General features: G+C 38.4%; 1 protein-coding gene across 2 annotated transcripts in view; it reads right to left on the reverse strand.

Moving 5' to 3' along the window:
• Positions 1 to 17,328, reverse strand: part of LOC124158419 (WASH complex subunit 2C-like) — a 139,505-nt gene that overhangs the window by 98,323 nt on the left and 23,854 nt on the right. Inside the window, exons 4-7 of one of the 2 annotated variants that reach the window (XM_046533498.1) lie at positions 16,020 to 16,302; positions 14,731 to 14,949; positions 13,586 to 13,718; positions 1,490 to 1,642 (exon numbers count right to left, since the gene is read on the reverse strand). In XM_046533498.1, coding sequence (XP_046389454.1) covers positions 1,490 to 1,642; positions 13,586 to 13,718; positions 14,731 to 14,949; positions 16,020 to 16,302 — 788 coding nt within the window. Of the gene's footprint in view, positions 1 to 1,459; positions 1,643 to 13,585; positions 13,719 to 14,730; positions 14,950 to 16,019; positions 16,303 to 17,328 lie in introns of both variants that reach the window. The other variant, XM_046533496.1, reaches the window with a different exon arrangement.

Consider the following 17,328-nt stretch of genomic DNA (forward strand, 5'->3'; position numbering starts at 1 on the left):
CGTTAATTTTCGAATGCGAGCGCGTTGAAGTAGATATTCGCTCGTATACTCAATGGAAGAAAAAATTTCGAATAGTTATCGAGTTTTTTACGTGCTAAACAAAACAAAGTAACCCATTTTTATCATTCCTCGAAGGAATTCATTAATTTCTGTAGAAAATCGCTTATAAACCCCAAGTCAATAAATAACATTAAAATTAGCAGTTCTAGTGATGGAAGTGGTTGCGCCCACTTCTGTACGATACAGCTTGTCACGCAGCGTACACACCCGAACTCCGACTTTCAAATATTTAAAAATTGTATACTTAAGCTACATTTCCATCTGTGGAAATAAAAGAAAACAAAGTTCGAGCCGAAATCTTTTTGCGGAAAGGAATTGGTTAGTACCCGCGTAAAGGCATTGAAGTTTTTGGCAAAGAACGCTACGAAAAAGTGAAGAAAAAGTTGACAGACGATATTAATTGCGTACTTGTTTACATATTTCTGGCGATTGGGTTGCCGTATTGTATTTTGCAAAGATTTTATTAAGCTGCATTTTCTCGTTCTCTCATATTGTGTGCCAATATAAATGAATACTGCATCATTGAAAGCTTTTCCCCACTAACTTTGTTGCAAGTTAATGACGGAGTTAGCTGAACAAAAGCTCACTTTTAATTAGCTTCATGCATTGGAAATACTCTTCTATATTTCCAGCGAAGTAAATATTCAAATGATGATATTTTCACGTCATTTTATTGAGATGTGAGAATATGAAAGTACGTTTGCGTGCGTGAAAGATTACTGTGGCAATGAAACCGCCAGATTCATCAATCTACGTAATATATAAAAGGCAGAGGATATAATGATTATAAGTAGAGAATACAAAATATGGGCCCTTAGTTCGCAGTATAACATAATGAATCAATTTAAGTATTAAGTTTAGTAATGTAGCGTTGAGATACCGTACTTTCCCGAATCCACGCGATCGGTCAACTCTGGGAATAATATTACGCATTTTGATTGGCAATGCTTGAGAGGCAACTCTCATACTATATTAATGTTATTGATTTTTTATCTAATAACGTAAGAATACGCGGAAGAGTTAATGAATATCGCAGTGAATTGAATGAAACTCCACCGAGAATGTACCGCAAACTTCTCCGCTGAGAATTTCACCACACCGATCGAAATCTCTGGAGCACTAATGCAAATGTTCGACTTACGCAAAGTCTGCCGGAACGCATCCCTTACGTAACTCGGGGGATGCCTGTATTCTATTACAAAAGTCACACTGACGGTGGCTCCATAAACTCTTGGAGAGGGGCAAACTCATTCCCAACCATTCTGATCACTACGCTACAACCACTGTTCTCATGTTCCCATAAAAATTTCTCAGTAATTATGAAATATGTTATGAATCCTTAAAAGAAAAAAAAAAAGAATTCATACACCATGAACTAAACCTCAGCAGCAAATCATACCAGGTAAACTTGGAGGCTGTAACTTGTTACCATCATGCTGATTCCCAGGTCTGAATGGATCTTCCAGGTCATCAAATAGCCCTCGGCCACCAGAGAAAATGCCATCAGAGCCAGCAAATATAGAATCATCCCCTTCATCGTCATCATCTTTCCATTCATCTTGAGGTGGTCCAAAAAGGTTATCTGCCAATTAGATATGAAAAATAATATGTTATCATTTCATTTATTTCCAGATGTTCAGAGTAATTTCAGCCAACTGGATCTAAAAAAATCATATCAGGTTAAATTAATAATAAGAGAATCTTCGATGACAAAAGTTTTCAACAGAAAATCATTTCAATATTGATCAATGACCAAAACGTTTTCATACATAAGGTTAAAACGTTTTCATACATAAGGTTAGAACAGTTTGTTCCCCAGGCCAAGAGCAGGAAACCTCAGTCCAACACACACATTCACTGACTCACTCAAAGCACAGCACGACAACAGCTGAGTACAGTGTACAGCCTTCACCTACTTGACTGCTTCAGTCACTTGCTTAGACACACCCATTGGCTGTCCAAGTCGTGTTGCTTTCATCAAACTAGGGGTGTAAAGTGCATTCAAACTTACATGGGTCAGAGGGAGAGAGGGCTGGAGGTGAGTGGGATTGTATCCAGAAAGCAGGACTGCGCTAATCTCCAATTTTGGAGCAAGATAGAAGTATGTACTGGTTGACTCCCACTTGCTAGATTTTTAGATAACCCTTTCAACGCACTGTGACATGATAACAACTGCGGTAGTGGAAAGTTTTTTCTTGTACAACATAATTATTTTATTTATCCCAGTCCAAAAACAGCACAAGGCCAATTACAGAGGGCTCACAAAAACAGGAGAAACAATTTAATAATATTAAGCAACCTAACCAATAATGAACAAAAAATATTCAACAGTATTTACAAATAAATAACAAAGAATAGTAAATTTCATTGCATGGTGCGAGTTGAGTGTGAGGTTTGAGTCCTTATTGTCCTCCAAAATAAGTGCCTTGCCCCCATCCCCCCAACCAAAACAGCGTCTCTCCCACTTTCCGGCGATAGCTGGTGCTGGGGCAAAGGGTAAAAGACCTCAAAAAGGGTATAGTGTGCCACTCAAAGGGAGTGCGAAAATCAGTTACAGTAGAACCTCGGTTATACGACCCTCAGTTATACGATGACCTCACTTATACGCCGATTTTTTTAGGTCCGGTGAATAACCCCATATGAACCCATGTATTTCCAACCTCAGTTATGAAACTCTTCACTTATACGACGACCTCGGTTACGAAACGTATTTTTCCAGTCTAATGAGATAAAATACCTCACTTATACGACTTGTCAGAGAACTGCTCTACGAGAAGGTTGCGGTACGCGCGACTTTAGTCATAGGAGCGGGGGTAATATGCGCTCAGTACATAGATATGTCAATGAAGAAAAATTAGTTTTAATAATGAGCGATGCTGTTCATTAGATATTAATTTTAACTGCAGTAGATGATCGTTAATCCGGAATATCTATCCCTAACGGAAGATTGTCTAGAATTTTCCAAGGTTATGCTTCCCGTCGCCCCAGCGAAATAACACCCAAATAAGCCGTTTAAAATCCTCGCGTACCGAAATTTTGGCTTCCAAGGTCATCCATAAAAGATTATCGTATTTGCAGTATGGACGTAAGTCGATGGTGATTCAACACGATGGCAAAAACAGCATGCGAGGTCTCATTCCGCGGGCTAATCCCTCATCCGCGGGACGAATTGAGCCGGAGGAAAGTTGCTTACGCGGCGCGTACATCAAAACTGACTCAACTTGTATCTGTGGCTTTAAATGAAATATAGTTTGACCTTGACTGCCTGTGGCAAGCGTTTATTTTTTAACTGAACGAGAGTTAGTACGAATGCCCTCGGAGAATAACTCGCGTCGTTAGTAGTAACGTAATCATTAAAGTCAAATTCAAAACGCGAGAGATAAGGCAGTTCCTTTCTACTCAGGAATGACTTATAACCATTATATCGAAGTACAAAAACAGTCTTGGTGTTTTTTTTCAGATATGGGGAAGCAAAATATTACGTAAAGATGAGTCACACGGCTTGGGAGTCGAAGTTCCCGGCGCTGAAATCGCGGAAGATTGCCGGCAGAGAAGCTATACCCGGTAGATTCAATCTATTAGTGCTAAAATGTCATGGGAAAATTCTTTTTTAGTGTGTAAACAATATTGAGAGGGGAGATTTTTCCGGGCTCTTAATCTATTTTTGTCCATTCATTACTGACAGCAGTTGTGCGATTATTTCAAATGCTCACTTAAAATAAGTGATCTAAGCACCGGAAAAGTGAACTTAGTCACGGAATATCCCGGGTACCAGTGGCGTAACTAGGAATATGCTTTGGGAGGGATGGTAGTACCTGGGGGGTGGCTTCACCCCTTTCCTTCCCCCACCTCCCCCCCTCCGAGGCAACGGGGATTCCCGTAAAATTTAAAAAAATGGCATGCCTGTAAATATGTTCTACATCATTTTGGCACATAAAATTTAACTTTAAGTAGATGCAGTTGCTGTTTATCAAAGCTAGACTTGTGTTTTAATTTTTTTTAAATTTCTCTGAGGCTTTGGAGAGGGATCTATCCCCTCATCCCCAACCATAATTACGCCACTGCCAGGTGCTCCATATTATCTATGGCATGGTATTTAGAGGGAGAAACCCGACAGCTGGGGTCATTTGCACCATGAGGTAAAAGAGGGAGTATAGAAACCCTGTGTTGGAATTAGTCAGGTTGTAACGATAGGCTTAACCAGGGCTTAATGTCCCATCTGCCGGACAGTGTGTTGCACTGGAAGTTCCGTCCACACTACTCTCAAGCAGGGATAGAGCCATCTCTGAAAACTTTCTGCCTCTGCCATTAACCCGGGTCCATAGGGTGTGAAGCCTTCGTGATGCATTAGTGAAATTTTGCTCCCTAATTACGGGGTTAATTTGGATGACTTTCTTCAGGTATTTCATTTCTTCAATCTCCAATCTTGGGTTTACCTATAGGTGGTAAAATGAATTTCCTGAAAACTGCTTTTAATGAGTCAACTTTTTTCAAAAATTGGCTTCTCTGTGAACATTTAGTGTCATCATTCCGAAATCTCTCCAGTATGATAGCCTTGCAGCTTAGTACCAGAAATGCTAGACGTTCAACCATGGGTAATGTTGTTCAGGAATGTAAAATTATGTTTCTCTTTAAGTAACACATCATCTGGGGTGTTTCTTTTGAGAAAATAAGATCATTATGCTTCAATTTCTTGCCTCCAAATGAGTAATTGCATCCTGGAAACAAACCAGCCCCTATAGGAAAGGATTTCATGCTAAATACCGAAAAACCTCACATATGAAACTTCCTCACTTATGAAACTTTTTTTGGTTTTCCGCTGAAAGTTTCATAAGTGAGGTTCTACTGTATTTGCATCTGCCCTGACAGCAGGGTGAGCCTGGACTTTGCTTGCACCCTTGCTTCCAGGAATTTCACGAAGGGTATTAAATTTTTCATGTTTTACAATTAGGAAAAAATATTTCAAGGTTTTTTTTTTATTTTCACTGTACATATAGTGCTTGTTTTTTTTTTTGAGTGATTTTAAACCTGTAAATGCCAAACGCTTGCTGATATTTAAAAAAAAAAATAAAATACTTTTTTCCACAGAATTTCTTAAATTTCAAAATTTCTTGTACCAAAGTATTGTTTATTAGGGTGGGCCGAAAGAAGTTTTTTTTCCAGATCAAATAAGGCCTAAGCGGGAAAGTTGCAAAAAGATATAAGGGTCTCACAGACATAATTTATTTCAAATTTGATGATATTAACCACTGCTGTCTGAGCTCTAAAGTTTAAAATTTTGCAAAAAATCAGGCTGATTTCAGATTCAAACGGCTATGAAGATGAATTTCATGAAAATATGGGATAATGGATAAAATTAAAGGGTGGATACATGTTTATAGTTTATAAAAATGAAATTTGAAGTTTATTTGACAAAATCTATGGTTCAAACAATGTCTATGATTTAATAATAAAATTATAGTATAGACCACCCACACAACACAACTCATTTTTGCCTACGTTTCTTAAATTCCATTTCAGGGCTAAATCGCAGATAAAGTAATATTTATTTCGATTGAATTTAAGTTTTTAGCATATAGCCAGATGAGTAGATGAATTTGGATTGTTAGTAGGGAGAAACAAAATATCCTGAGAAGATATCCCTTCATCAGCAACTCTGACAAGTGAGCCTTATAACTTGTAAATTAAAATCTGTTACAAAAGTTATCCATATAAAAGGATTCGCCACAGCCAAAATGATCCTCAGTTATTTTTTTACCATCTTCTCCGAATGCCCTTTTCCAGACACTTCTGAGTTGGAAGATGCTTGGTATTCAAGTACGCCAAACCCTTTGCTTCCATCAACATACACAGCTTTATTGCATATCTGTCTCGCTTTCCCCTCATATAGTCACTATATCCCAGCCTAGCACTCGATGGAACCATAGACTCTTCCAAACTCAGGTCACGTGAGGGGGTCACTACTTTGTCCATTGTTTCCTTGATCGTGTCTATAACGGGACTCATTTTGCAGTACACATTCGCTTCTGGAATAAAACCATATCGATTGTGATATCGATCGATACATCGATTAATAACACGCAAGAATATTAGATGAAGACGTTATTACTAGAAGATTATTATAGTTGAAATTTACTTTAAAAATTTGTATAATATCGTCTGCTTTCGTGCCGAGATCAAGTATTTTTAAGCTAAGCTTCGCATGGAGATCCAGAGCATCGTCTGCTCCCGCAGCAGTAGTCAAATACGCATGTACTCCATAGCCTTGACGTCTAGTTTATGGAGTACGTGCAGTACTGCTTTAGATAAAGTGGGAATTGGATAAGACTCATTTCTTCATCATGATAACTCGTGCAATAGCAACAATTGCCCACTCGCGAAATTTGTGCGCAGTGGACACTGCAGAGGCAATAGAAGGTGAGGAGCTCGGGAGGGTGAAAATCGGGGCTTCTCATTGGCTGCAGTTTAGTTAGTCAGACATTCCCGATAAATGGCCGCATTTTATTATTCATCACGTCACAAGAATTGAGAAATGCATTTGGATAAATCACGGTCGAAGAAAGAGATGTGGAATGAATGCAAGAATGTTAATGGCTAATAATAATAAATTAAATCATGAATTCGGAGGTTTTTGACCCTTAAGATACTAGAGAACGAATTGCGGGTTGCGTCATGGCAAGCAATGGGGAACATGCATGACCTTTGTTTCTCCCGTTATTGTAGCCTATCTTATAGAGAAGTTTCTCACCAATCCGAATATATAAGCCAAAGTTGTCTACGTCAATCACAAATGCTGTAAAGTGCTAATGAAATTCTAAAAAAAATCGACGAAAGTCACGTGACCCGAAACGCTTTCTCATTGGCTTGACGTCACCGAACAATATTCAGTCTCAGTTGCCTCAGTTCTCCGTAAAATTCGTTGTCTAAATACTGCTGTTTTTCAATGAATACAGATCTTTAATGTCGTTAGGGAGTTGTTGATGGAAAAAGAGGGGGATTGTTGGAGGAATGAGGTGAAAAGAAAACTGATTGACAAAATGACTGAAGTGGGAATTTTGGAAACCGCAGTCAGACAATTTACCTATGGTTGACTCCTTTATGGTGGCCACCTTCCTTAAAAACAGTGATTCTTTCGTCGCCGCCGAGATGCGTGGAGTGAAAGCAAGCAGGTAAGCAAGCTATTTAATGCATAGGAAAATTTTTAAGTTTTAACATTGTTTTCTGTTTATAAATACTTACTTTTGAAATCAAATAAACTAACCTTCATCAGAGGTTAATAATTAGTTATCCATAAATTTAATACCAAGCTTATCATGCGGTTCTCTTATATCAGCTCCATAGTCGTTTGCATATAAGTAATGAAATAATATACTAATGTACAAATATGTTTCAGGTATGATTAATGCCTAAATAATTCTGAATTATTACAACATCTTCACTCACCAAAAATACGATTCGGCATTTAGGAAACTAAATGTGTCTCATAATATGACACTATCTCTGAAAAAAAGAAAAAAGAGCTGCAATTTGTGTTGCTGCTCCTGATTTTGAGAAGACAAAGAATACTTCTTGTCTATGGATTGAGTATGACCATGATTTTGTAATGAATTTTGTGGCTCCCGCCACAAGGTTTTGGGAGAAAAATATTTTTCCTATTCTTTTCAACAGCTGTAAACACGATTAGTTTTTTTAGTTACCCCAGAACTGGCCCCATATCCTTCTTGTTATATTTTCGTAATAAATTTATTTTGCACTCCCTTTCACTGTAGGCATTTTTTCAAGGATGCTACTTTATTAATGGAGCCTGAAGATTAATTAAGCCACAAGATATAATAATCACATCATCCATCAAGGTAATAAGATTGTGATCTATACAGGCATGAGGTACTAACATTTTAAATTCCCTAATGCGTCTGATAACACGCTCAACATGAATCCTCAAGCTGGCAATTTTTTTCGTCTCCATTACTTCCTTTTTGGTGCTCTTAACTTCAGACTTAACACTGGGGGGTGGAATTAATGTGCAGCCTTTTGTACCAAGAAAGCTATCAATGTGTTTGAACCCCCGATCAGCCATCACAGCACAATGAGAAGGCAAGTATTTAAAGTAATCACATTGTTCTACAAGCAGTGAATCAGATATCCGACCTCCAAAGCCCTTAGATATGTATTTTTTTAATCCATCAGGTGTGCTAGACACCAATTACTTCAGAGTATTTGCAGACTTGTATTCCGACCATGTTAGAGCTTGTTTTACAGGGTCCGATGGTTTTTCTATCTCTACTTCTAAGCAATCAATAATTGATTGTACATGGCTATACCTTGATCGAAATGGTATGTGCAGTAACTCTAATATCTTTTTCTTGGCTGGCCATATAATGAGCTGTTTCATACATTGGGATATTTTTGGAACAGCATCATGGAACACCCTACTAGCTGTGCTGAATGATATGCTAAACTCATCAGAGAGAATAGTAAAGCATTCATTAAGTCTAATCTTTTTTAGAGATAGCATGATCATGGACATATGTAAATTTGCGTTTCTCTGAAGAGTGCCCAGAATGAAGCTACAGTTTTCAGGTACACCCATTTATAGCTTAGGGTTTCTATTAATTAAATTTATTCCTGCAATTGCTACTTGCTTTCTTTCAACTGAGTCATTTTCATTAAGATATTCAGCTTCTGAGTCATTAGATGAATTATCAGAAAAACTGTACTCATCTTCTTCACTCATATCCTCCTCAGAGCTCGACTCCTCACAAGTTTCACTGACTTTCCTTCTCTTCAAACTTTGAATGGGGGATGTCTGGGTATTTACAGATTTTAATTTTTTTGTGATGTCGCCCTATCAGAAACACATGTCTTTATTTGCGTTTGTTTACTCCTGAATTTAGTGCGTACTTGAACCCCAACACTTGATGTCACTTGAGAGGAAATACCTGAACTACTCTCCCGGTCATCCTCTGACTCAGCTTCAAGTTCACATAGTTTGTCAGCTTCATTGCCACTGGAACATGTGCTAAATTATCTATATATATGAATTGAAAAATGCAAGTATCAAAGCTCCATGCACACGTACTTAAACCGGTAGAAAAATGCGCAGCAAGGTCAACCCGAAAACCTTGCTGCGCATGCTGCACCACCCCGCGAAAGTCTCCATCAACACGGTAGAAAAATCTTATAATAATACTTTTCTTGAAATATAATAACTCTTTTTCCGTTCATAATTAAGTTTTTCCTTTGATGTGATTGTTTGTAACTTTTCAATTTATATTACGTAGCAATAACATCCTTTGGCTCAATTCAATCTTTTTTAACTCACAAAAATAAGACTTGCAACTGTACTGGCACGTACGCTGAAATGATCCTCACAACAGAAAGCTATTGATAATTTCGATATAGAATTTACGTATCTTTTGCAGGCTCTCAACCATTTTAATCCCTTCTTCGAATCTTTCGGGACATAAATGAAAACCTCCTTCGGCGTGGAATTTGAAGTATTTGAGCAACAGGGCACGACACAAGATTTGTAAACCTTTCTCTCTTTTTTCTCGTTTACATCCATTATGCTTGTTATGCTTGAATGAAATAATCAATTAAGGTTAGTGAAAATCACTAATTAATAAACAAAAGCAATAATTTACTCTAAATGCCGTTCCATCATTAGCATCCACTTACTTTCTTGTCAAAATATAAACAATAGTCTCTAGCAATATCGTTCTGTGACGTCACGCGTCCATTGCCCCATGACGCAGTGTTTTCAGGCTGCCGAGAAAGAATTATTTTTAAAGAGTGATATCTCAGTAAAAAACCGCAGGCCACCTGTGAAATTTTTACCAAATCCATTTTAGATAGTGGTCTTCCGATTCATCTGGTTATAAAAAATTGTGCATGTTCCCCATTGAGCATACTAACCAGGAAAGCACAATTTTTTCAAACGTACTAACCAAATACTTTTACCTGTATTTTGTTCGGATGGTACCGGGACCGAGAGAAATCACCGTACTAAGGAGGAACGTACTAACCAAGTTCCACTGTATTTCCATCTATCGATTTTTCTTCAGGACACACATTACCCATCATATATCCTCGGGCCGGATCAGTTTCTCTGAGCTCGGCGGCATGAGACTGGGTTAGGGGAAGTTGCTCTCAGGCATTTTTTTGTTGCAGAGGATGACAAATAAAATGCTTGTAAGGATTTCGAATATTATGTAAAAAATCAAGTAATAAGTAGAGGTCCGTGAAAATGGTTTTATTTATTGCTAAAATTCGTTTTAAAACCATGTGATTTCTGTGTTATAGAAAATCTTGGCGGTGTTATTTTAATGCAACAATTTTCCCATGTTTATGGGCATTTTATTATTTTATGCTACATGTTTCATGTATACTTATACTTTTACTAAGCATTTTACATAACTTTTAACACAATTTTAACAGTACAAAATTTCTGACAAAATTAAATGAAAGAAATGGTTCAACTTATACGCGCGGACTGCGTGCGGTTCAAAACATCGATTTTTATTTTTCTTGATGCTAATGGTCGTAGTTAATTTTTTTGGATGAACTTTCTAAAACGTTTTATTTAATTCAACGTAAATATCTCGAGGTAACTAGGTGATCCTTTTTTTATAATCCTACAAGAACGCAAAATTTCGACGAAAAACAGGGTCCGCCATTTTGTATCGTATCCGCCACAAATAATACAACTGAGTCATGAAAGTTGCCAAGATTTAACAATAATAAACCACATAATAATATTGTAAATTTTTGTTTCTATTAAATAACTACAGAAGGTGTGGCATTAGTTTTAACATGCTGAATTTTGATAAAAATTCAATGAGGGCAATTTTTGCAAAATTTGTTCCACTTTGAGGCCAAGTAATTTGTTTAAAAAAATTTCCAATGAAAAACGGCTTGCGTCAAAAATTGCACTAATGTATTGACAACATTTTTGCAAAGTTTCAATTTCCGCACTCAAAAAAATCGATTTTGAGGTTTTGTCCAGCATTTTTCGATTTCAGCCCACTGTGCGGCGGTATGCCGCCTGAGGCGTGAAATACAGTCAGTGCTACATTGCGGCCACTTTCTGACGAGACGACTTTTCGCCGCCCACCGTTTATGTCATGACGCCCTGAAATTCAGGCCGCTTTCAGACGAGACGACTCTCTGCCACACTGTGGGCCGTGCCGTGAACAGCGGCCCGGTCCGAAGCCAGCGGCCGTGTTTAAGTCAACGAAATTGTTACATTAGACCCACACTCAAGGTTTTCCTGCCACATGCTATGCAATAACGCTGTCTAATGCGGTCTAATGCGTCGCGGTGAGTCACCGGAATTACTGCTCAGCATTGACGCGTAACGGGCGCGTGAGCTTGTATTTCCGCTCTTCCGCGGCCGCGTTAAATTTCTTTCCGCACATTTTTAATTCACAATATCTAATTCTTCAGGTGAGAAAGCGCCTCATTCTAAATATTTCAGGATTGATACATGGGAATCAAAGAGAGAGGCTGTGATAAATTGAACGGAAAATTCTGGCGGAGAAATCACTACAGTGCGCGATATTACGCTGATGCGTTATGCGCGAGACTAAACGAGCCAATTGACCTTGGAATCGTAATGAGACAGAGCAAATGAATGTCGGCAGCGTTAAACAATGGATTATGACTCATTAGATGTGATTTTTTCGCTAATCCACCTTAAATCGCAAATAACGCGAAATTTCGTTTTAATTGACCGATTTCGCGTTATTTCGTGTTATTTCGCGTTATTTTGCGTTATTTCGCGATATCGTGTCTCGCGAAATTCACGGACCTCTAGTAATAAGCCTCTAATACAAATGTTAGTGAACATAAGGATGGGAAAATCTAGCTATATGTAGTGCATAAAATGTGAATAGTAATAAATGAATTGCAATGTGGAACCAGGCCTTCACTTAAGTTTGTCAGGAGTAAATTACACATACCTGAAGTACATTCAAAATTAGGCAACCAGCCAAGCAATTTACCACGTTAGCGTAAATTTACAATAAAAATAACAAAAAGGGTAAAATATTTTCATTCTCTCTCGAAAAACCAATTAAATAAACAAACGTTAATAATTGCGTGAAAAGTCATAAAGAAAGTTGAAATGCCTTGTAATTAAGTATTTAACCTCTCCTCGTCAACTGCAAAAGGATATTTTTTTTATTTCGCTTTGAATATTTGTAAAAGTTTTTTATTTTATAGGTATGAGAACTATTGTGAGAATATATTACTGTGTTCTGCATTATGAAGTGAAAGTAATAATGAAATACACTGTAAAAACCCACCCCCAAAGACGTCCTTGCAGAGTAAAACCGGGTAAAATAGAAAAACAGAAAAAAATCAGAAAAAATTTTTTTCGGAGCTTTCCGCATGGCAAACAGGCGAAGAGTGGTGGCTGACCCTCTCCCATACCCTAACACCGGTGGCTGGCGCTCAGGGCGGAATATAATGCAAAAGGGAATCACGACGTAACCGTAACATCATCAGCCACTCAGTAGCGACTGCCATAACGTAGACGTTACGTCATGAGCACAGAACGTGTTAAAATGATTAAATAATGTTAGGAATACGTCGTGTTTGGTCTCATTCTTTTTTGAATCACGTGAACATTATAAATATTTCAATCTAATAGAAGTATAATACCAATATGCCGAAATTCATTGTTAGATACCTTTTGGGCTAATAGATGATTCATGCAGCAGTTGACCTCCAGAAACTGGGAACTTTGAAGAAGGTAGGCTGAAAAAGGTCAGTGGGTGAGAAAAGGTGGGGGTGCGTGAAACACATTTTTATTGTTATCGTGTCACTTGATTTTCTTTTTGAAGCTAAGGTCCTCGTAATATGATCCCTGCGCAACCTGGGACCTTTTGTTTGATTTTGGAGAAGAGGAAAGCATCAAAGCGGGTGAGGTGAGTGCTGAATGGAGGGGGATAGCAGATTGTGGGAAATGCGCTAATGTTACTATCCCAGGGCACTGAGTTTCTCCCTAAGGCAGTTTCATTTCCTGGGGAAGATTCAAACTAAGTGCCTGTCATAATTAGTCATAAATGACACATGGTAAACACCTAGTCTCATTTTTGCCAAACGATGGATGCGGGAAAATTATATGATAGGACCGTGATCTTCAAATGATCAATGCCAGAAAACGATACTTCTGGGAACGATGGATGCGGGAAAAAATTACGTTGCCTTTATGGAACTTTATTTGGGACCAGGAACGGCGAACGATGAATGCTGGAAAAGGATCAATGCGGGAATGATAGATTGGGGTTCCACTGTAATTGTGTCGGGAGACCTATGGTGGATGTGATTGGGTGGTGTTGGAAGAGCAGGAGGATGGGCGGCAATTGGAAAGCTGTTCACCCATGACGGTGACACACACGTAGGCCACATGTGACGGCAACACACGTAGCCCTCCCACCACAACTCATGTCAACAAACCACTGCAACAAAACGAGGGGTGTGTGAAAACCAATGACGACAAATGACAAAAAGCACGACTCACCAGATGGATCAATGATGGCTGAAATGTCCACTCTCTTCACCTCACTCACTTTCTTGTCCTCAGACTCAACTTTGCGCTTCTCTGGAATGACCTTCACAACTTTCTCATCATCAAAATCTTCCTCCTTGGTTTTCTAAGGTGAAAAAAACATAAATTTAAATTAATGGCAAAATATTTTTGAAACTTACAAGGTTTTATAGGTACAGCATGTCTCAATGAATAGGCATGAATAACAGGAAATAAAGATGCACAGTAGAATCTCATTATACGAAGTTGATGGGACTAGAAGACCCATAGTTCGTAATAATGAAATCCATAACAACCTTCCTATTCGGAGACATCACCAAAAAAATACCTCGCCAAAATTTCTTGCTAAATATCTAAAATACCAAATAAGTAGCTAATACTACTCACCATTATACGTCAATTTCGCCTGTGCAACGATAACCACTGCTGGTATGATAGATTTTTGGTAAAACACTTCAATATGTAACTAAAAATATTTACTTTTCAGCGTCAAAAACTTCAAAATAGCGCCTTCTTTGTAAATATATTACCGAAATTAACTCAAATTGACCTATGCTACTCTCTAGCACATCTTTCACGTAATAGCTTAAATTAAAGCCCCTAGGTTGATGCACTTGCCGATAGTTCCTAGTGTTCCTAGGTAAGTACACTATGCCCTACGTACACCACCCTCCCCTACTTTGTAACAAATTAGTTACGATGGCTAATGAGTTAATACTAACACCTAAAAACTATAATAATTTTATAAGTATTATAATACTTTTTAACCACTAAAGCAAGACAATTAATTTATAACTAAGCAACCACTACAAATGAGTAAGAGACTTGAATAAAGAGAAAATAAATTACAAGCAAATAAGATGGTCAGCAACTACTAATCCGCTTCATCGTCATGTGGCAGGCACACCAACCGCTACAGGACCAGGCTGCTTCACAATACGACTTCACTACTCAACTTTTCTACCCTTAATACTTTGCAAAATGCAATTCCAACACACAACCTCAACCTTCCAGAGCTGGTGAAAGAGGACAAATAAAGTTCATGATATCCTACAAGCTCATGTTACCTCTTCATCACCAATTCTTGCTACTCTTGCCTGGCACACATACATACGTACAGGCAGGGTGGGCCGTTGTTGCCTCTGGATGGATTCCATGAATTCCTCGTCCCCGGAAGATGAATCCTTGACACCAAAGAGGTCACCTTCGTCATCTTCATCCTCATTTCTAAAGGGACTACTTGCCCCTCCATGGGAAGCCACCATCACCTTCGGCTTCTTCCTCATGATATTCTTTTCAACCACCAAATCATCTGAGGCACTGCTTGAAGATGACTCCTTCCATGGCAAATAATGCAAAAAAAGTTATTGTATCAATTTTTGCAAACCACAAATCACAAGACTAGACTATGAAAAATAAGTCTGTGGCTATGCATAATCACACGCACGACACATTTATCCAGTAGGTTAACAACCTTACCTGCAGTGAAAACTCGATCAAACGATACCCCATGGTGCCTAAATAAACCCTCACAATGGCAAATTATTGTCTTACCAGGGAAGAAGCAATTAATGCCAATGAAATCTATTGTCAACATCTTTTAAAGAGGAGGGTTGGTTTGGTGGCTTCCATTAAAGGAACTCATGCCAAATGAAGTGGAAATTTTTCATGGAAAATCTTATCCTTACATGATTTACCGACTAACCTTCAATGAGTAAACTCTGTAATTACTCCAAAATATGCAAAAATTATAACCATTCCTGTTTTTATCCTTGCACCAACCAACCAAGACACACTTATCTATTTAGTAATGCATTCATTTGACCATTCCATTATTTTCATCGGCATGATGAAAAAATCAAATATAACACGGTCGAGGAATGAAAAAAAAATTAAAGGAATGCAGAAGTGTTGAAACTAAATCTAATTAAGGCTCAAATTCTCTGGCATTGTACAGTCCCAGACACAAACATTTTACCACTCACAAGCTGAAAATTTTCCAAGCCCTGAACTGATGCTGAGTTGGGAATGCAGCAGGCCGACGCCTCCAGTTCAAAGAACAACAAACACTCTGATATGCGTCACGCAATGGCCTCCTCCATTGCCGGTCTAAAAGAGTACTGAAGCTCATGGAAGAGGACATTTTGCTTTGAGATTTTTTACTATGGGGTACAGGCCAAAAATCTCAGCTCCCGCAATGGTGAGAATTCTTAATGGACTTGAGTGACCAAGTTTTCTGAAGCCGTCCTTTCATATGCAAAAAGCACTTTTTTGCTTTGGTGCAAAGGATAAGGCAAGAGATAGTTGGTAGGGCTATCGTATTTTACTTTTTTTTAATTTGGCCACTGAAATCCTATGAAAGGAGAGGATCAAACAAAGCCTCACATAAAAAAAGAGCTGCACCCACCCATGCTTGCTTCATCCCTTGGCCCTTGCTAGGCATTCCATCGTCCACCTCATCAAAGATGCCTTCGTCTCCACCAACAAGGGACGAACTGCTGTCGTCGAGGGCTTGCATGGCTTGGTCTTGGTCCAGAGACAAGTGAGCATCATCCTCTTCCTCTTCATCATCCTCATCCAGTCCTACACCCAGCCCCACTCGGTCGTCTTCCATGAACTCTTTCGAGCCTATCAGGTGGGGAAGTGGCCACGAAGCATATGGATTTCGGGGCTCCAGAACCAGTGCAAAGCTGCAATGAGAGTGCAAACCAGTCCTGAATCCATATTATAATTAAGTAGAGATGGGTCAGTCCCAGTACTGGGTCGGTTCTCGGTACTGCCTGTTCTTGGCCAGTGGAACCGGTATTTTATATTTTTATTTATTTTAATAAAGAGATACACATACAGCAATACAGCCCATTTAAAGTGCACTTATAACAACAAATATTAAATAATTAAAGAATAATTATTTCTTACAAATTTAAATAGAATAAAAAAGAAAAACAAACATTTATCCGGCTATCTAGTCATTTATGCGATAAATATGTTGATACCCGATGAGTAAAATTTTTAAGTGCCAGACCAAACGGATCAATATCACCGGGTAGAGTATTTATTAAAAGGGAAAGCCTATGGAAATGTGATCACTTAATTACAGATAGCCTGGGTGTAGGAATGTGGAGTAAAGAAGTAGATCGGGTGTGGCGGGAAGGTACTCTAATGTTGAGGAAGGAAACAACATCAGGACTGTTGAAGTGGGAGTTAAGGGTATTATAAATGAATTTGATATCTGATTTTAGTTGGAGAAGGGATAGACTAGGGACGGATAGAGAGGACAAAACTGCACTAGTAGGTGACTCGCGGAGATTTGGGTTTCTAAATTTTACAATTTTTGCAAAAAAAAGTTGTAACACTGTTAAGGGTGGCAAGGTAGAGTAGTCCTAAGAGTGACATGGCTTTAGATTTGATCGCATGAATGTGTTCAGAGAACAGAAGTTTTTGGTCCACAATAATTCCAAGATCTTTCATGGATGACACACGATTAAGAGGCAAGGAGTTAATTGCATAATCAAAAAGGATAGGAGTTTTCTTCGCAGATATTGTCATTGTGGTGCACTTTTTAAAGTTCAATTGCAGCCTCCAGAGAATGCACCACTCTGTGGTCTTTTTTACGGCATCCTGTAGCATATTACAGGCTGCGAGATTATTTATCTTTTTAAATAGTTTGCAGTCATCAGCATAGAGTAATGTATTGACTTGGGAAGAACGGACAATGG

The sequence above is a fragment of the Ischnura elegans genome, chromosome 5 (genome assembly GCF_921293095.1).
Source record: "Ischnura elegans chromosome 5, ioIscEleg1.1, whole genome shotgun sequence".
Lineage (NCBI taxonomy): Eukaryota > Metazoa > Arthropoda > Insecta > Odonata > Coenagrionidae > Ischnura > Ischnura elegans.